This window comes from Anarhichas minor, unplaced genomic scaffold, assembly GCF_050575085.1.
Source record: "Anarhichas minor isolate MPS153535 unplaced genomic scaffold, ASM5057508v1 ptg000034l, whole genome shotgun sequence".
In the NCBI taxonomy this organism is placed as follows: domain Eukaryota; kingdom Metazoa; phylum Chordata; class Actinopteri; order Perciformes; family Anarhichadidae; genus Anarhichas; species Anarhichas minor.
In genome coordinates, this window is record NW_027466480.1 from 516,130 (window position 1) to 537,170 (window position 21,041).

Consider the following 21,041-nt stretch of genomic DNA (forward strand, 5'->3'; position numbering starts at 1 on the left):
CAAAACAGTATGTTAGCATGTGTTTAGTGTGTTAGCTGCACACTGTCGGCGCTGTAGGGGAGCTGAAGAAAGGCAAGATACTCTGTGCACATAAACGTCTCATCCCGCTTCTTGTCAGGGCAACACCATCTCGATTCCTTTACATAGAAATCGGTCCACATGCGTTGACCTTCTGGCAACCCAGAAGGTCAGGGAGGTCTCAGTTTTTAAGTTACGTAACAATCCGTTCGCACATTTGCAATTACAAAGTGATTAATACATGTAAATTGCTTCACATAGTGCCTTTGACTTTGGCATTTCGAAGCAAAAAAAGTCACAATTGGAAGATGCAGAAAATAGTCAAGCCATGCTGGAAGTGCATTGCTAATGAGACTGAATTGGCTCAGAATAACAGCGTAAGAGTTTATAATTGTAACGTACCGTCCACATGCAATCTTGGTGACCTTTGCCCCCCAGAGCTCTGCAACAAGCCAAGGTCGTAGTTCATCGCCGAATGAGTTGTGCCCAAGCTGTCCATATTGACCAGAGCCAAATGTGAACACTGCACCATTCTGAGGAAGCAGCCAGACAAACATATTTTAACATCCCACCTATGGTTTATTGTTAGATATTTCCATTTCTGTGGGATCTAGGAAGTTAGTGCTGCGTTAAGGCTGCATTGATGAGGCACCCAACAGCTTTTTTTTGTCTAACCTTTGTCAAAGTGGCAGTGTGGTCCTTTCCACAGGATAGGTAAATTGTTTTCTTAGTGTTCAGGTAACGAACAAGAGTTGGTGTTGGTCTGTCTATTGGGGAGAAAAAATTGCATTCTGGTTTACATATAACAGAAATAGTGTTAGTCGAGTATTATATATGATTGCTTTTTTTTCTCTTTTTTACCAGGCAGATAACAGTTGAATGTCCATACAGGATTCCGATTTTTCTTATTTATTTGGTAAACCAAACAAAAATAAGTAAAAGAACAAGGAAAACTTGTGTCGCTGTCTCTCCTGCGCTGGTAAAAAACTATAGGCCCACCGGTGCATGCTGGTCCTACCTACCTACTCCTATATATAACCACAGGTGCCCACAGTGTTACCCAAAGAATTAACAATTGAACTAACCCAAAACTACGTATACTTAAACAACAAAAAACAATATAACTAAACAAATGACTATTAAAGAGAAAAAGCAATCTTAATATATCAAACAATCAATCTAACCTAAATATGCAAACATCTAGAATAATTAAATAATATATTCTTATGAATTAAATAACAAAATACTAACATCAAATAAATAGCTCCTACACTTACTTTATATATATTTTAACATATGTGTTTATCTCATATATGAGTTGCATTATTTCACTTCAACTTATAGTAGCCCAGCTGGCTATCTGCAATAAGAATGAGGATAGTTCTTCAAGTCGCTGTGTATTCGTGAAAATGTGTCTTGTTTATTCTTTATTATCAATGTATGCACCCTCAATAAGTGGACGGTTGTGCTCAAAGTTTTAGTGTCTGAAGTTATGCAAGAGATGCTGCAGTTGAATTAAACAAGTTTCATTTTTTATTGCGCCAACATGAAAAAACGTTACATGTAGCAAACATTTTCTTACATTAAAGTCTCTATTAGAGAGGAGTATGCTTTGCTATTGACATCTATTTTGTATGGAATACTTTTTGTGCAACTTGGCCCCCAAATAACAAACTATCACACTCTTTATTGCCCGAGGAGATGCGACACTTGTAAAATCACTTAAGATTCCCCTGCAACAGATACAGTTTATACATATACACTATCTATATCCATGTTTTCATTATGAATCATCCATTTTTGATGTACATCCACCACACATCTTCATTATAAAGAATATAAAACCCTTCACATTTGTGAATACACAGTAATATTAGCAGTAGCTACAAAGGCTGCTCCTTGTTCAGCCATTTACAAAGTGCTCTATTACAATGTTAAGTCCTCTGTTCAGTACAGATACAGTCACAGCTCAGACCCTCCATCACTTGTAGATTCTTCTATTGTTGCTCAGGGCCTCAGTAAGCTTGCTTTGCATGATCTCCTTGGTTGAGTATAAGGGCAGCTCTAGGATTGAGGAACATGTATGTGTCTGAGGGTAGTACTTGTCATAAGAGAGGTCCCCAACTCCTTTAACTTGGACTGTCATCTTGATCGTTTCCATGCCAAGAATGGGCACCCTTTCGAAGCCAGTCACGAACCCTAGTGGAGGGGAACGTGGTAATCAGTGAGTTTCTTGCCTTTCCATTTATTTTTGTGACATCCTAAGTGTTAAGCTTTGCACTGCCCTTCCCCAAAGTTAGACATTTGAGCTAGACATAATGTTGTCGCTGCTTATGCTAAGGACAACAGTTGTTTGATTGACTCCAGGCAACCAAAGTTGCTGGTAAAACATCACCCACTCCGCAAGGGCATTTTTTCCGACAAAAGACTTACCAGATACCGAGTTTACAGAATCAACCCGATCTCATGGGAAGGTGTATACAAGCATGAGTCACCACGTGTCATTGCTTCGCATTTTAGGCTTTTCTTACCAGGCAACAAAACTACGGTAACGGCCGCATTAAGGTTAACACAACAAAACCATTTACTTAGGTTTAGGATAAACATCATGGTTGGGCTTAAATAAGTACCTAAACTAAGTAAAGTACACATGAAAACAGGAGAACACGTCACATACGCCACTAACGCCGCTTTAAAAAAACAAAAACTTTACGACCCGTCTCGAACACCGGTCTCCTGGCACTAGTTCAGAACGTAGCATAAAATCTGGATGCATTTACATTGCACTCAGTACAGACGTGGCGTACAACATGACATGCAAAAATTTCGTTCTTCCATGCAAAATGACTTACAAATTGTTGTGTCATTCATACAACAATTTGTGAGAGCGGGCTGACAACAATAAATGTGAAAACATTTATGAACCATCTAGATTAAAATAGTTCTGGTTAACAAAACACTATTGATAATAAGATTCTGATGATTATTTGCTTTCTCTTTATTCAGCACGTATATAGCAAGTCTAGTCAAAATAATAAATTGTAATTGTTTTTAAATGTCAAAATCAGGTACAATACTTACAAAGGAAAGCTTTCTTCTGATCCTCAGTTAGTTCATCAAAAACCTCCCAAAACATCTGTATGGTGGGGTGTGGTGGTGTGGTGTTGTACACCCCCCTATAACCTGTGTTCTAATTACAGTGACACAGACTTGTTACAATTACTTCTGTTCAAGATCATTTTTAGTATTCAAATCAAGCGCGATGCAGGGATGAGGATGCAATAAATCAGTTGCAGAGAAAACTAGAATGCAAAGAGCTCTTGTTTTAGAATGTACCTGTTTCAGCTTTGCCCAGTCATGGAAGTCTTTGCCCAGCAGCACTTCCTGCAGCTCCTTTGGTCGGAACAGCTTCACCAAATCCTGGTCACACACCTGGAAGAAGCCTCGCTTGAACTCCTGAAACACGCCCTCCACTGATGTGTTGAAGGCATGATTCACGTAGGCATCCACAAACTCCTTCCTGTTTAGCAGATTAAAGTTGCATTTCAACAAAAAGGTCGGAGCAGCGAGTGTGTGATCGAAATCCTATCTCTCTGTATTTTCCTGCGGAACTATGGTAGCTTAATTTCCGCGTCCACAAAACTTACTTGTGGTGTACCTCAAGGATTGACTCTGGGCCTCATTATTTTCTCTTTAACATGCCTCCTCTTGCTCACATAATTAGTAGATCTTATCAATCTTTTCATTTCTATGCAGATGATACACAGTTATATCCTCATGTCAACTCTACTGATAATAGTTTGGTTGCCCTAAATAATTGCTATGAGGATATCTGCATTACTTCCTTCACCTCAATAAGCATAATAAGACTGAGTTTAGATTTAATTTTTAATAAGTGACGATTATAGAGTTACAAAAATCAAAACAGATGGAATGAAATTAAAGCATGATTTTTTTCAGGTCCGCAGCAGAAAGATGATTTCAGAGAAATGTCTCAACAGGATCAGTTATATCAGAACTGGAAAGGTTTTTTTCCATTGAAAGAAGAGCAGCGAACGGCATTGAAGGCTTTTCTAGGTGGGAAAGATGTTTTTGCTCTTCTCCCGAGTGGCTTCGGCAAGAGTTTGTTTTACCAACTGGTTCGGCTGATAGTCTGCTGATTGGTTGAAGCTGGCCGATGATAGACTGTAATACAGATGGTTCATTAAATCACCTGCTACTGTTTTTTGAAAGTGCCTGCCCTTTTCCAAACAGTTTCCATTGTTTCTCAGATGGTTCTGTGTAACAAACCATCTGGCGTGTTAAAATCAGCCTCTGCCAGAAACCTTTGATGTGTTCTCATCTATTAATGCTGATTGAGTGTCCATCCATCCATTTTCCTCCGCTTATCCGGGGTCGGGTCGCGGTGGCAGCAGGCCAAGCAGGCTGACCCAGACCTCCCTCTCACCGGCAACATGTTCCAGCTCGTTCTGGGCGATCCCGAGGCATTCCCAGGCCAGCTGGGAGATGTAATCTCTCCAGCGTGTTCTGGGTCTTCCCCGGGGTCTCTTCCCAGTTGGATGTGCCTGGAAACCCTCCAGTGGGAGGCGTCCAGGAGGCATCCTAATTAGATGCCCGAACCACCTCAGCTGACTCCTTTCGACGCGAAGGAGTAGCGGCTCGACTCCAAGCTCCCTCCTGATGACCGAGCTCCTTACCCTATCTCTAAGGCTGAGCCCGGCCACCCTACGGAGGAAGCTCATTTCGGCCGCTTGTAGCCGCGACCTTGTCCTTTCGGTCACGACCCAGAGTTCGTGACCATAGGTGAGGGTAGGAACGTAGACCGAGTGGTAAATTGAGAGCTTTGCCTTCCGGCTCAGCTCCCTCTTCACCAAGACGGTCCGGTGCAGCGCCTGCTTTACTGCTGCAGCTGCACCGATCCGCCTGTCGATCTCCCGCTCCATCTTACCCTCACTCATGAACAAGACCCCGAGATACTTAAACTCCTTCGCTTGAGGTAGGCACTCCGTCCCCACCTGGAGGGAGCAATCCACCGGTTTCCGGCAGAGATGGCCTCAGATGGCGTCAGATTTGGAGGTGCTAACTCTCATCCCCGCCGCTTCACACTCGGCTGCAAACTGCCCCAGTGGATGCTGGAGGTCATGATCCGAGGAGGCTAACAGGACCACATCATCTGCAAACAGCAGAGGCGATCCCGAGACCCCCGAACCTGACGTTCTCCGCCCCGAGGCCGCGCCTAGATATCCTGTCCGTGAAAGTCACGAACAGGACCGGTGACAAAGGGCAGCCCTGGCGGAGGCCAACACCCACCGGGAACGTGTCTGACTTATTACCAAGAATGCGGACACAGCTCCTACTGCAGTCGTACAGAGACCGGATCGCCCGTTGTAACGGGTCCGGCACCCCATACTCCCGCAGCACCCCCCACAAGAACCCCCGACAGACCCGGTCGAAAGCCTTCTCCAAATCCACAAAGCACATGTAGACTGGTTGGTCAAACTCCCAGAACCCCTCCAGTAGTCTTGCGAGGGTAAAGAGCTGGTCCACTGTTCCACGGCCAGGACGGAATCCGCACTGCTCCTCTTGAATCCGAACTGCTCCTCTTGAATCCGAGGTTCGACAAGCGTTCGGAGCCTCCTTTCCAGCACCCTGGCATAAGCCTTCCCCGTGAGGCTGAGTAGTGCGATACCCCGGTAATTCGAGCACACTCTCCAGTCCCCCTTTTTGAAGATGGGAACCACCACCCCGGTCTGCCATTCCATGGGCACTGATCCCGACCCCCATGCGACATTGAAGAGGCGTGTCAGCCAGGACAGCCCAACTATGTCCAGCGCTTTCAGCATCTCAGGGCGGATCTCATCCACCCCAGGCGGCTTGCCACCAAGGAGCTTTTTAACTACCTCAGCGACCTCTGCCAGGGATATGGGTGAGTCTCCCCCTAGGTCCTCAGGCGCTGCCTCCTCTGCAGAGGACATGTTGGTCGGGTTTAGGAGTTCCTCAAAGTGCTCTTTCCACCGCCCGACGATGTCCCCCGTCCGGGTTAGCAGTTCTCCCCCCCCCCCTGCTGAGAACAGCCTGGGGTAAGCCCTGCTTTCCCTTCCTGAGCCGTCGGATGGTTTGCCAGAACCTCCTTGAGGCCAACCGAAAGTCCTTCTCCATGGCCTCCCCGAACTCCTCCCATGCCTGAGTTTTAGCATTCGCGACCACCGCAGATGCAGCCCTTCTGGCCTGCCGGTACCTGTCAGCTGCTTCAGGAGACCCCTGGGCCAACCAGGCCTTGAAGGAGACCTTCCGGCCACAGCTCCTAGCGGCCACGTCCACAATAGAGGCTTTGAACATGGTCCATTCGGATTCCGTGTCCCCAACCTCCCTCGGGATGTGTGAGAAGTTCTTCCGGAGGTGGGAGTTAAAGACCTCCCGGACAGGGTCCTCCGCCAGACGTTCCCAGTTCACCCTCACTACACGTTTGGGCTTGCCGGGTCTTTCCAACCGTTCCCCTGCCATCTGATCCAAGTCACCACCAGGTGGTGATCAGTTGACAGCTCTGCTCCTCTCTTCACCCGAGTGTCCAAGACATACGGCCACAAATCAAATGATACGATTACAAAGTCGATCATTGATCTCCGGCCTAAGGTGTTCTGGTACCAGGTACACTTATGAGCCACCTTATGTTCGAACATAGTGTTCATTATGGCCAAACCGTGGCAAGCACAGAAGTCCAATAACGAAACACCATTCGGGTTCAGATCGGGCAAGCCGTTCCTCCCAATCACCCCCCGCCAGGTTTCTCCGTCATTGCCCACGTGAGCGTTGAAGTCCCCCAGGAGAACTATGGAGTCGTTAGGCGGCGCCCTTTCCAGGACCCCTCCCACCGACTCCAAGAAGGCCGGATACTCCGAACTGCTGTTTGGTGCATAAGCACAAACCACAGTCAGAGCCTTGCTCCCCGCAACCCGTAGGCGCATGGAGGCGACCCTCTCGTTCTCCGGGGAGAACACAGCGGCCCTCAGCCGGGGGCTCGTGAGTATCCCGACTCCCGCCTGGCGCCTCTCACCCTGGGCAACTCCGGAAAAGGACAAAGTCCAACCCCTCTCCAGGAGCTTGGTTCCAGAGCCAACGCTGTGTGTGGAGGTGAGTCCAACTATATCTAGCTGGTATCGCTCCACCTCCTGCACCAGCTCCGGCTCTTTCCCCGCTAGCGAGGTGATGTTCCACATCCCTAGAGCTAGTCTATGCTGCCGGCGATCGGCATGCCCAGGCCTCCCGCCCGACCTGCCGCCCGGTCTGCATTGCACCCGACCCCGATGCTTGTCCCTGCGGGTGGTGAGTCCACAGAGTGGCTGCTCCATGGTGTTTCTTCGGGCTGAGCCCGACCGGGCCCCATGGGCGAAGACCCGGCCACCAGACGCTCGCCTACGAGCTCCCCTCCTGGATCTGGCTCTGGGAGGGTGCCCCGGTTTCCCTGGTCCAGGCGAGGTGGCTGAAGTCCGTGGGCCAACTGTCATAAGGGTCGTTTTGAACCACTCTTAGTCTGGGCTCTCCCCTGAAACCTGTTTGCCTTGGGAGACCCTACCAGGGGCTAATGCCCCGGACAACATAGCTCCCAGGATCACTGAGCCACTCAAACTCCTCCACCACGTTAAGGTGGCGATTCGCGGAGGAAGCTGATTGAGTGTTTTCCTTTAATTATTGTCAAATAACAAAGCACACAAGAAAGTCACAAAAATGCATGGTCCTTACTTATTTTCCCCCGTCAGTGGCTTCTCTGGATTTTTAGGATCAAGGTCAACCTCTGTGCCATCCCAGTTGATCTGTTGATCAGTTATCAGAAAGAAGAAGATAGTGATGTCACTGCTTTGAGAAATGATAGATTTCAGAAAGAGGAGGAAGGACATATGTTATTGACTCTCTGTAAAACACATACTACAAAGTCCATGTAGAGGTTTTTAATGACATCATCTTCGCAGACTTCCAGGATGTTCAGCAGACTCCTAGAAGCAAAATAAGAGATAATACATAAGATATTAAAAAAAAGGGTTTCCAGTATGTTTTGACCAGACGTCAACTGTAACCAAACATTTGTGATTAAAATATATATTAATTTCCTCTTACTCTCCAACGCATGGGCTGAATTCGATCATGTCCCCCAGTGAGGGCTTTACACCCAGCAGCTTTTTGAACAGAGCCAGCGGGAAGGGTAAGTGTATGATGTACTGGTTGTACAAAGCCAATCCGCACAGAACCCCAAACTGGAAGTATCTCTGGTCCTCCTCTGTTGCCTGGTGTTGATGGAAGACAAAACTTATATCAGAAAACTAGAAAAAAATAGGATGATAATAATTTAAGATCTGAATTGAATATTTGTTTTTCCTGTATGAAGATGTAAAGTCTTACTTTGGAGGGGAACCATGCCAGTGTTTTGGAGTCGTTGAACATGAACATCCCAGATTCAGCTGACATCATCTCATGAAACACTTCGTGAAAAAAGTCTTTTCTGTAGAGATACTGATCATCTACGTTTGTGAAGTTTTCATCAAAATAAACCTGGAGGACAAAATGGCACAAACTAAGTTTTGCTCCTGATACAGTAACTTATACAAGAGTACCTATACAACAATGCAAGATTTAAAGTGAGACTTGTGGCTATCAGATCAATACTACATGTTTACCGCAAGTGGTAACTTGTATTCATCAGGATCAGCAGCAGCAAGTTGTTCAAAGGTGTCTTCCAAAACCGATGCTCGCTTCAGGTCCAGATCAAAATATTCGTTGAATCCACAAAACAGATCCAAAGAGTACTGTGCTTTCTTCTGGAATACAGTTCAAGATTTCATTATTATACCACTTTTGTGTTATGTGACTGTCAGCTAACTTCAGTGTTTCTCACACAGAGAACATGTATTCTATCATACTGCAATGACACACACTGAAAAAAACACAGGGTTTTCTGGAGATTTCTTGATCTTGACAGTATTGTGGGTCAAGGTTAGTTCTCATGAGGCACAGTTCAAGGCTTCAGTTACCTTGGTGTACTCAGCATTCATGTCAAAAACAAATTTCTTTGACTCCAGATCCATCAGAATTGGAAAGCTAAACAGGATAAGTGGCTCAATATGCAAATTCTGAAAAGGGGAGGAGAAAAAAAAACAAGATTACAGATCATCCTCCCAGAAGGAGGGACAGCATCATGGCTTTACCTCACACATTATTTAACCATGTGTTCTGTTTACCTTGAGTTGTGACCGAAAAATCCAAAGTTCCAGATCCTTAATTAGAAAGTTTTTGTCAATCAACAAACAGAAGTCGGTTTCTGGCATCCTTTGAGGTTCTGCAGTCCTGCTGTTGACCTTTTAAACAAGTGTTTATTAGGGTTCAGCAAATTAACAGTTCAGCAAATTAAAAAGTGTATAGGATTATGCTGTGACGTTCATAGAAAACACGGCCGATAAGTGATACTAACGTTGTACATGTACTGGAGGACTAGCAGCAGGTTTCTGACTCCAGAGTTGCGAGGAACAGGCTCAGAGGGCAGGGTCACTGAGAGAGCCTGCTTCCACACATTAACATGTTCAACCATGGTGGAGGGCGGCAGTGAGGACCACCAGTCCCCTGAGGAAGACAACATGGAGATTTGCAGACATTAACGCCAGTGAGCATTTAACAGCTGAGCAGATGCCAAAGCTTTATCTTAAAGCAGTGTTAAAGCAACGTTGACCATTTTTACTGCCATTTCTACATCACCTTGTATTATCTTGAATCGGTGAACCAGCCATTTCAAAGAGATATACGTTTGATAAATCATAACTTTGTTTCATGCATGTGTTGTTGAAAACATATACGCATCAACTATTTCATAAATGAGACAAAATATATGTATTCAGGCGGAATTAACAGGCTTTCCTTTTTTCCTCTCATCAGAAAAACAAACAGAACGTACGCTTGCCTTTTATATTAGATTAGAAGTTATGGTTGACTTTTTGGCCGTTGCCATCTTGGCTTTTTGCAACCAGAAGTGACACGAGAGGGTGGAGCGAAGTACAACCAAACGCTGAACAAGACATTTTTAGGCGACAACAAATGTTAAAATGAACTTTTATGAACTGAAAACACACTGTGAAAGAGTTAAAGTTGTAAGACTAAAATACGGACAAATCCCAGACCAGGTAATGTCGTATAGCGACCTGTCAATCACAGTAAGCCCGCCCTTAAGCAGAGCCTAATTTATGGTCTATTTGACTCTAAATGGCATCATTTACTAAATGAACATCATGATGTATTGAAGAAGACTTGAAACTAGACATTGAGACCATAAACTCATGTTTACAATGTTTACCGCGGGAATAAATCAAGTGAGAAGTAGAGTCATTGTCTCATACACTTCCATAGACGTCGCCCCGCGATGACCAGCAGAGAGAGTGTGAGGCTGTTATCAGTGAGATAACATTGTGCATGATTACATGAATGCATTGTTTCCTGCTAGTCCCTCATGCTCAGCTGGGTGGTCTGAATCCTCCTGTATCGTGGGGGGCTCAGGAAGCAACTAGTGCCTTGTGAGCGCATTTTTACAAACGGTTATTTAATTGCCAAACGTGTATTCATCTGGACGCCTTGCTGGAAAATCAGTTTTTCAAAAAATAATGTCGAAAAATGGGGCAGGTCAGTGTTAAGTATGAATTTTAATGCTTTATGAAACTCTGCCCAGAAAGTTTTTATCACTGGACACTCCCAAAATACATGCCAGTGATTTGCTTCCCCAGCCCCACACCGTCTCCAACATGTGGCATCCCCTCCAGCAAAATGTGCTTTCTGCTTCGGTGTGATGAAGAAACGAATAACACACTTCCACCCAAATTCCCGCCACACGTTAGAATTGGTTCATTTCTACTGAAATTTACACACATCCAACCAGTCCCCATTTGATATTAAGAGGTTACCTTCGCTTCCCCATTTTTCTTAAACATGTTGTGCAGTGTCGTGGGAGAATGTTCATTTTTACAGAGGCAATTCTATGACGTAGGCCGAGTAAAGAAATAGAGTTCCATCTATGTATATCATCTATAATTTTTGTTAAGAGTGGGTTTGTAATTTATCTTGGCCAAGGTTGAAATTTTTTTCAGAAAGTGTATTCCTAAGTATTTCAAGAATTTCTGGTCCCAGTTAAGGTAAAATGTATCTTTAATGTATTTAAGAGGTGTACAGATACAAATCTAAATAAGTTTTTTTTTTGCAGATTTAGTTTGTATCTTGCATATCTACCAAATGTTTTTAGCAGGTTCATTAATTTAAAAAAAGAGTTAGAGAGGGTATTTAATAGATCAAGATGTCATCGGCGGACAGGGCCACCTTCTCGTCTGATCCATTTATGCAAATATCTATGATGCTTTCTGTTTGTCTCATCCACTGTGCAAGAGGCTCTATATAAAGTGCAAAAAGCATTGGAGAAATTGGGCATCCCTGTCTTGATCCAAGCTCTAACGTAATGGTATCTGAGAGATACCCATTTATTTCTATCCAGGCCGATGGTCTAGCATAGAGTACGAATGCCTTTAATAAAATTGTTGTGTATGCCAAATCTTTCAAGGACTTTTTAGAAGAAAGGCCAGCTCACTGAATCAAAGGCCTTCTCAGCACCCAGACTGACTAGGTAGGCTTCAAGATTATTCTGTTGGATGTGCAGTGATCGCCTGATGTTATCGTGGGTTTGTCTTTGTGAGATAAAGCCAGTCTGGTCATTATGTATAAGTTGAGGAAGGATCTTTTCCAGTCTTTTGGCAAGGAAGGCTGTGTATAATTTGTAGTCAACATTTAACACCGAGATTGGTAAGATCCACATTCTAGTTAATCTTTTCCTTCTTTGTGGATAACAGAGATCACTGCCTCGCTCCAAGATGGAAGCATTTTGGCATCTTTTAAAGTTATATAGCAGGCCCTAAGAAGGCTTGGCATGAACTCAAAGCGAAATGTCTTATACGACTATGAAGGAAAACCATCCGGACTGGGTGACTTATTGATGGCGCTGTTTAGTTCTGTCTCAGTTACCGCATCTGTTAATATCTGATTTTGTTCTGCTGATATAACAGGGAGGTTGAGAGAATTGAGGAATTTGTCAATTTGTTGCTCGCCCTCTAGCTGTGGTTGTGTATATAGAGATTTGTGATACTTTTGAAATTCATCTTGTTTATAGTATATAGTTTTAGAATCCAGGTCCCTTATTTTGTATATTGTGCTATCCGCTCGTTGTTTTTGCAGCTTTCTCGCCAGAAGTTTTGTTGATTTTGAGCCTGACTCGTAATATTTTTGTTTTGTAAATATCATCTTTTTTCCTGTGAGTATAATATTTGTATTAGCAAATTCGTTTTTTGTTCCCTTTTATGATGTGTCTCAAGATCCTTTAATTCTTCAATACGGTTTAGTAGTCTTAATTGTTTTTATTTCTTTTCATGGACACAGAAAGATATAATTCTCCCCCTGACTGCTTTTAAGGCGTCCCATACTATAACTGAGTCAACCTCCCTGTTATCATTTTCTTCAAGAAACATTTGTATTGCCTTTTTCCTTTGAGTCTTAAATTGCGGGTTGTTTAGGATACTTGCATGTAACCACCACAATGTTTTTCCTACCTTATCGCTAATATGCACAGTGCAGGACAAAGGTGCATGATCAGATAAATTAATACTTCCAATATCACAGCTATGGCCCTCCTGGTCTATCAGCCTGGCTTCCAGATAAGCTTGGCGCTGCGTTAGCCGCTTGATTAGCGTTGATGTTGCTTCAAGCAAAGTCTCAGATACATCGATTCTCCCCTCTGCCTCGTCCAGTCTGTCATTTGCTCGCTTCAATTCTTGTTTGATGTCAGTAAGTTGTACCCTGTTATCTCTTCTGAATTCCCGAAGTTCATTGAGAATGCTTCGCAGGCTAGCTTCGGAGATATCCTCGTCATGTGAGTACAGGCGTGGAGAGCTGCTTTGGCTGTCTTGTCCCAGTTCGGGATCGTATTCTATCACGTTTGTGGTTGTCCTACTTCTAGTAGTAACCTCTTTCTACATTATTAAACAGAAGTTGTACTAGAATTGACAAAACTACCATTTTTGGGGTTATTTCACCAGCTCAAAAATGAAGCTGTCATCCTCTAAGTGGCGGAACCGGAAACCTCCAAGGATTTTAACTTTAATGTACAATGTGTTATCATGAACAATATTTTAGTGATGTGACAGTACCTATGACCTGGAGACTGTCAGCAGACAAGTTTAGGACGGCAGCAGCGACCGCCTTAGCGAGAGTTGTGCTTGTTCGACGCTGTTCGTGGCTCTGGATCACATGCAAGAGCTCATTGAGAAGCAGATAGATCCTCAGCCCCTCCACCCCCAATGGCTTCTTCTCAAGGGAAGGAAGCAAGAGCAGGACAGCAGCCTCAACCTGTTGGTTTGAAAAGGACAGCAAGGGAAAAATAACGGGATTTGATCATTTGAGTCAACGCCTCAGACAAGTTAGCAGACATATTATGAACCTGTATTGAGAGTAATTAGCCTACAGAGTTTATCTCAATGTACCATTTTTAACAGCAACACATACGGGATACTCAAAGTAGATCACTTTGAAACCCTTCGTGCACATTACACACATTTTAGTTTTATACAGTACCTCGGTGAAAACCTTGTCCTTCTTCACCAGTTTCTCGAAAGCGAGTCGTGCGGCTGACATGTTCAAGCCCGAGTACTTTGGTGAAGTCTGGAAATGTTTGTCTTTGCTAAAAACACAAAAAATAAATAAATAAAGATAAGCTCACATTCAGAACAGCTACCCAGGCACAGTGGTGTTCGGCCATAAACCAATATTGGACAAACTGAAAGTTCGACCTGATAATGGCGCAAACAAGAGGTCACCAACGTCATTGACATTTATCACGTGTGAAGAAGTGTTCATGCAAAGCTATACTGTGTTCACCTTTGCTCAAGGAAGCTTGTATTCAGACAGGATGCAGAGGAGAACGTCATGTGGATTTCCCTGTGAAGATTTAACATTTTCAGTCCGTTGCACTGAGAAAACTGTGTTAAAAGCTTTGGAACCAAATGATTAATTTAAGTCGTGACAGTTATGTGGTTAGTCAATAACACTGGGAATAGAGTATTAATAGATTTAACAGACAACCAGTTATATGCGATAAATGCATTGTACTTACCATTTGATCTTTTTCCATGACTTTGAATTACATTGAGAGACCCATTTGTCAATCACATCATGTGTTACATTGCTGACACTGGCAGTTCTTTCCTGTGAAAGAATCAAGATAAAGGCTCATGTTTGGTGTCAAACAATGACTTCATATGTATAAATTGGGGGTTAAGGTATTATTACAACTCCCACAATTATAATATGTACTGTATTTGTATTGGTACCTTAACAGACGTGGACGTTGCAAACGAACAGTTTCCTCCTGCGTAGATGTTTCCAATTTTAGGACCATTAGTGGTGTCTGGAATGATAACAGAATAAAAGTTATCTCTGTCTCTGAAATAAAAATGAAATTATTTCAGTTATTTTAGGAACGTAGTTACCCTGTGGCAGTTGAACCGGTAGCGGCACGGACGGATGACTCTCCTCTCCGTGTCCCAGCTGCCCCTGCGCTCCACACCCGAAGGAGTAGACCCTCTTGGAGTCCGTCAGCACTAATGTGTGATGCCTGATAGAGATACCGTTACGCAAAACAGTATTTTAATGTCAACAAAGATGCTTTTTCAGGAGTTTTACAGCCTCCAAGCCTCTATTTACAGCCTCCAAGCCTGTATTTCAGAAACATTCCTGGGATGTTCTCAAATGCAACAGTAAAAATAACTTTTTTCAAAATGTTAAGATTATTTAACATGCTCTCTGTGCCATTTTGAAGTGTTTGAATGAACCTAACAGGTCTGGCAAACTGATCAGAAAATATATTTCTAGGTATTACGTGGAATTTTCAGAAAATCCTTGTTATTAATGTTGGGATCTGGCCCTAGTCCAAATCAGGTAATGCCACCGCACTCGTCAGAAAACCCGACACCGACTCGCAGCCCACCTGACTAAGCCAAGTGACCTTCCCCTCTGCTGCTCAAGTCTACTTAGTAGGGTGGGGAAGAGAACTCGGCACACTCCCTGAAACGACCACTCCCAATTGCGCGCCCCCCCCTGTTCTTTAACCTTCTTGGGCGACCTTGTTCACAAAGACAATGCCCGTTGTGTATATATATATTTCAGTCATACTGGGGGGCCATAACACACTTGCTCTACTCGATTCCAGGTCAGAAACGAACCTAATGTGTCCCCCCCACCTTTCGCATACACCTCTAGGGTACCACAACCTTAGAGGCCCTTCCAGCACCCTAGTTCGGAAAATCCTTTGTCAGCTAAGCCTTGTTTATCCTGCTCTGTCAGCGTGATCCACCTCCAGTTTGTTCAACGAAGCCACCGCCTTCTTTCAGCCGAGTCATCGCCCGGGCGTGTCAAGTCGCCAGTGCCGCAGGGGACAGAAGATGCCTAGTGCACGAGGTTTTTCTTCCAGCTCCTGCCCCGCTTTAGGGAACTGAACTTGATTTGCGCGGGGGACCTGTCTCCATCTCTAATTAGGGGGGAGGGGCGGGGGAAATGTCATCATTACCCGCCATGACACACTACAGAATGAAGCCGTTCTCGACGCTTCCCTGAGTGCTGGCGGTGACGTGGTGGTATGAGCCCTCGCCACTTGAACAGCTCGAGGGGGGAAGGCTCTGACAACAGAAACTTAGAGAGATGCACTTCGCAGGGAGTGCAACTCGCCAATCTAGCCAGTGTTGAAACCAACCAGAAAATCCAGCTTACCATTGACTACTAACGTTTAACTGCATGCTTCAACTCGCCCTGTGGGCATGCACTAACCGCTAACAAATCCAACTTCAACCAGAACATTTACAAGACCTGAAAAACTTTCATTGTGACTGTAAACTTACGCTCCACTCTCATAAATAACCCTTTGCATGCTTTAGAGACTCTACCAGAAGTGACCAAGGAAGACATAACCTATGCCGTAGCAGTCAGATTTAATGCAGGACCTCATCAAAGAACAGCTCATCTGTCAACAGCTTGAGCCGCTCTAAACCCCAGCCTAGCTGGTCACCCTAGACCGTGTTAACAAAATCCTTAAATCTGCTACCACTACTGTTATGCAACCCTCACAGGTACCTCTGGCCCATAGTCTTGGCAGCGCAATTCCAATAGCGATAGATCCTAAAACTTAGACATAGAAGTCGCTCTAATTGTACCGATCAGAGAGAGATAAACGCACATATTATGTACAAATACATCCAGAAGCTACAGACCAGACTGGATTCCCTCCTATTCGTAACCCCACGTTTTAACCAAACTGCGACGGCTCTGCCGACGGACTCCAGTCCCGGCTAGGAGTAGAACCAGTAACCACTGTTTCCCCCCTCACCTGCTTCTATTCTTTCTACTCTTCTCTCTTTTGTGTTTTGTTTTGTTTTATTTGGGTTGTTACTTTCTTTGACACTATACCGCAATGCTAGGATTATCACAAAATCATGATTAGCGATTGAATTATTTGGGAATAATGTTTTTGCTCACCTATGATTTGAATTGTGTATGATAGTAGATGTAGGTAGAGGTAGTTAAAGTCATCTGCCCAGATGCCACCCTAGTCATCAGCCCAGATACCAATGAACTCTAGATACCAATGAACTCTGAATTCCAATGAACTCTGAACTCCAATGAACTCTGAACCCTATGAACTCTGAACTCCATGAACTCTATGAACACTGAACACTGACTGTTTTAACCACTGCTTTTGGTTCCCGGAATACATGGACAGTGTGATACCACATGGATGCACGTGCCAGCCCTTGGTTTGCTCTAAAGACCGTGGCCAGCACCCCGCTCTTCAGACCAAAGGGGGGATGTTGGGATCTGGCCCTAGTCTAGAAGCACCCATGCTCCTTCCTGTCATACAACGTCTGATGGAAAACTCCAAGATGAATGACTACACCTCCCAGCACAGCAGAAACCTGATGCTGGTCCCTCATTGGCCAAGAAAGGGCCCCCCACTGGTTGTGCCACCTGGTTTATAAGCCTGAGCACAGCTAGAATTCTTTCTCTTCCGTCCAGACACCGCTGGTGTAAGGAGATCCACAAGGCTCTCTTCACCCCGGACTCGTCCAGGGGACAAGAACATCCACGAGGAACCGCGGCCTCCTCAAATCCTATCAGGTCACATGCAACATTCGCTGGTCGAACAGACTGTGTTTTATTTTGAGTTTTGGATCCTGTAGTGCGAGAACGGATAACTTCTATGCCCCGTTCTCCCACCCTTTTTGTGTACACACCGCCGGCAGAAGGTAACAATCGTTCCTCGCCGAAGATTTCCGGGAAGGACGACCCAAACCTCGTCCCTCAGCCGAAGTTAAAAAGCCCCTCTCTGCAGCGAGGAGGCCGAGTCTGCGCCAGCCAGCCCCGAGGCCGCGCCACCGAGAGCCAGCAGCTACTCGAGGACCGAGTGATCCCCACCACGGGAAACGTACCCTACCGAACGAAGTTTCTACAAGTAAGAGTTACTGGTATCTGGGCCTAGCTTAGCTTAGCATAGCATTAGCTTAATTTAGACTATTCGTTTATGTCGTTGTTATTCCTGTATCTTGTTACGTTAAGTTACTGTCGTGTTATAACGTGTTATTGCGCAAGCATCGCGGACCACGGAGTCCCGTTATATTGTGTATTTCCTGCTATAACTGTTTGCATTAGATCCGTCGCTGCTAGTGGATGTGGAGGTTGTGATTTTATCATTTCAAAGACCAAAACCAAGGTGGCGGAGCCTCGTCTCGCCGACCGAGTTTCGGGGTGATAAGAGAGCAATACTCGCATCTCACCGCAGTGATAAAGATCTGTTTGTTTTGGGGATTCTTTTATTTTGTTTTTGGTTTTATTCTCTCTTCTTTAAATCGGCTCTGTGAGTGAGATCTAGAACCGCTATCACCGTACAAGCGTGACCGGTCGGTTCAGAATCCGACCGCAGAGTTTACGAGTGATCAGCTGTTCCTCACATTCTCACTGCAGCGCCGAGCACCGCACTCGGAGCTCTCGCTCTCTCTCTCTCTCTCTCTCCCTCTCTTCCTACTAACCCGCACACACATAGTTAGATTCACTGATTTTGGGTGAACCTCTCAGACACGTGGTCGCGTAATCTATTGTCCCAACCCACATTGTGCGCCGTCCCACGTGGTTACACGTAGCCACCTCTCAGCTATCTTGTCGCGGGTCAATAGACTCCGCCATCTTTGCTTGTAGGCTCACACGCCCCTTTTTAGGTTACGTACCATCACTGTTTGAGTAGGCCCCCCCCCCTTTGTTTCCACACACACACACTCACACATGTACATATATCTATATACATTGTTGTTATTAATAATCATTAATAATTGTTACTGACATTAATATTTCTATTGATGTCAAGAATTTAATTTCTTAGATGCTGATAAACCAAACACGCTCCTCTACGTTCCCAACATTAATGATAACGGTGGCCATTAAGTGAACTGATGTTGCTAGCACACATTAGCGCCAAGCAAACTGAGGTTGGTAAGCTAGCTGCTACTTAGCTGCGTGGATCTGACGTTGGTAGTTTCGTAACGCTAGCTGATAACGTAATTTGCAAATGGCAAGCTTGCCAATTTACCGGTCAGAACAGCCACTCAAAACAGTATGTTAGCGTGTGTTTAGTGTGTTAGCTGCACACTGTCGGCGCTGTAGGGGAGCTGAAGAAAGGCAAGATACTCTGTGCACATAAACGTCTCATCCCGCTTATTGTCAGGGCAACACCATCTCGATTCCTTTACATAGAAATCGGTCCACATGCTGTTATAGGCAACCCAGAAGGTCAGGGAGGTCTCAGTTTTTAAGTTACGTAACAATCCGTTCGCACATTTGCAATACAAAGCGATTAATACATGTAAATTGCTTCACATAGTGCCTTTGACTTTGGCATTTCTAAGCAAAACAAGTCACAATTGGAAGATGCAGAAAATAGTCAAACCATGCTGGAAGTGCATTGCTAATGAGACTGAATTGACTCAGAATAACAGCGTAAGAGTTTATAATTGTAACGTACCGTCCACATGCAATCTTGGTGACCTTTGCCCCCCAGAGCTCTGCAACAAGCCGAGGTCGTAGTTCATCGCCGAATGAGTTGTGCCCAAGCTGTCCATATTGACCAGAGCCAAATGTGAACACTGCACCATTCTGAGGAAGCAGCCAGACAAACATATTTTAACGTCCCACCTATGGTTTGTTAGATATTTCCATTTCTGTGGGATCTAAGAAGTTAGTGCTGCGTTAAGGCTGCATTGGTGAGGCAGCTAACAGCTTTTTTTGTCTAACCTTTGTCAAAGTGGCAGTGTGGTCCTTTCCACAGGAAATGTAAATTGTTTTCTTAGTGTTCAGGTAACGAACAGGAGTTGGTGTAGGTCTGTCTATTGGGGAGAAAAAATTGCATTCTGGTTTACATATAACAGAAATAGTATTAGTAGAGTATTAGATATAATGATTGCTTTTTTTTCTCATTTTTACCTGTTGTGTCTCCCAGACCGAGTTGCCCGCAGTCGTTTCCTCCCCAGCCAAACACGGCTCCGGACACAGAGAGGGCGAAGCTCTGCTCTCCCCCTGCAGCCACCTGGACCAGGGGGAGTGCTGACAGAGATCGGATGTGTTGGGGAGAGTCGGCGCCGGGCTCGCTCCTCCCCAGACCCAGCTGGCCCCTGGAATCCCGGCCCCATGTATACACCTGACCACCTGTGGAGAAATGACTTTTCTGACACCCTGGCCTGTTTGCCTTTTGTAAACCACAAGTGCTATATAAACAGATGTTATCTTGTACTATGCCGTGATACCAGCCATTATTGGACTTTGAGTCAACCTTTACCATCCTGTCTCAACGCTGGCTGAGGTGTTGTTTTCCACCAAGTCAACACAACAAAGGGTTTACAAAAGGCAGTTGTGGGATTCAAACGTTAAAGCAGTGATTACTGGTAGTATGTGACTGATACTATTTTAGACCCCAGGAAGAGTTTCCACAAATATTGTAGGAGCTTAAGCTTAAGCTTGTACATTAGTAGCAGTTTACTGTACACTTCACTGTACCTTTGGTGAGGGCCACTGAGTGCTGGCTCCCACAAGCAACCTGAGACACCGGTATGTTACACAAAGCTTCCAGGGGCCTGAGAGGACAAGAGACAGAAAAAAAACAAAGCTCAAACACTCAGAGCTGACTAGCATGAACCCAAGTGAGGATTTTGTAAGACTATTAATAAACAGTTTCTGCTTACTTTGGAATGTAAGTGCGAGTTGTAGTTGTGTCCACACAGAGAACTTGTCCTTCCTTAGAAAGCAGTGTGACCAGATCATCATCACTACAAACCACGGCCTGAATCTTCTCTTTACACTTCACAAACTCTGAAAGAACACAGCAGGTATACTGCATGTAAGTGATGCAGCTTCTATACTGTAGGTCACTACTGCGAATAAGAAAACTTATTTTTGCAAGAGCTCAGAAGGAAGTTATGCTCACTCTGTTTTCCTCTGACTCTCCCCCCATCTTTGCTCTCTTTTGTGCAAATGATGGCAGCATCAGCGTTGTTTTTGATGAAGGCGAGCACGCTGTGACCTGCTGACAGATCCGTGATGTCAAAGCCGAGGTTTAAAAGGTGAACTCCATCGCCTGCTGAGATATTTGAGCCATCTTTCAACCGAAAGCCCTGCTGGCAGTTCTCTCCCCATGAAAACATCTTGGTACAATGTCTCTGGAGAACCGTCAGCTGCTTTTTATGACTCAGCTCTGTCAGTCAGAAACGAAACTTGAGTGGTTCATTGTGCATACTTTGCTGTGAGCAAAGGAAAACAAAACCTATAACCATGATGAAACGAAAATAACACGCCCAGTGAGTCAGAGGCAGGAGGAGCTCTGTAACTTTAGAGGTTTTAAAGAAAAATGAAAGTGAAACTGGAGTTGA

General features: G+C 44.7%; 1 protein-coding gene across 2 annotated transcripts; it reads right to left on the minus strand.

Moving 5' to 3' along the window:
- Positions 1-1,528: 1,528 nt before the first annotated feature.
- Positions 1,529-20,913, minus strand: LOC142965558 (putative E3 ubiquitin-protein ligase HERC4). Of its 2 annotated transcripts, none has more exons than XM_076106535.1 (23): positions 20,600-20,913; positions 20,358-20,484; positions 20,173-20,249; positions 19,603-19,824; positions 19,414-19,505; positions 19,145-19,275; positions 14,574-14,698; positions 14,415-14,491; positions 14,198-14,289; positions 13,963-14,022; positions 13,660-13,765; positions 13,236-13,434; positions 9,479-9,627; positions 9,249-9,365; positions 9,042-9,140; positions 8,688-8,825; positions 8,413-8,562; positions 8,131-8,297; positions 7,943-8,009; positions 7,759-7,829; positions 3,355-3,538; positions 3,100-3,208; positions 1,529-2,217 (listed from the first exon to the last, which is right to left on the minus strand). In XM_076106535.1, the coding sequence occupies exons 1-23, from the start codon at positions 20,814-20,816 to the stop codon at positions 2,000-2,002; spliced, it is 2,994 nt and encodes a 997-aa protein (XP_075962650.1). In that variant the 5' UTR covers positions 20,817-20,913; the 3' UTR covers positions 1,529-1,999. The 2 variants fall into 2 exon arrangements, with proteins under 2 accessions (XP_075962650.1, XP_075962649.1); XM_076106534.1 differs by having other exon boundaries at positions 8,688-8,828.
- Positions 20,914-21,041: the final 128 nt, after the last annotated feature.

Bases quoted from the DNA above. Each gene is read 5' to 3' on its own strand.
- LOC142965558 (XM_076106534.1), bottom strand. From the start codon at position 20,816: ATGTTTTCATGGGGAGAGAACTGCCAGCAGGGCTTTCGGTTGAAAGAT. The intron at 9,366-9,478 runs GTTAGTATCACT...CTTGTTTAAAAG, and splicing joins TCCTCCAGTACATGTACAAC to GTCAACAGCAGGACTGCAGA. The intron at 7,830-7,942 runs GTATGTGTTTTA...ACTGATCAACAG, and splicing joins ACCTCTACATGGACTTTGTA to ATCAACTGGGATGGCACAGA.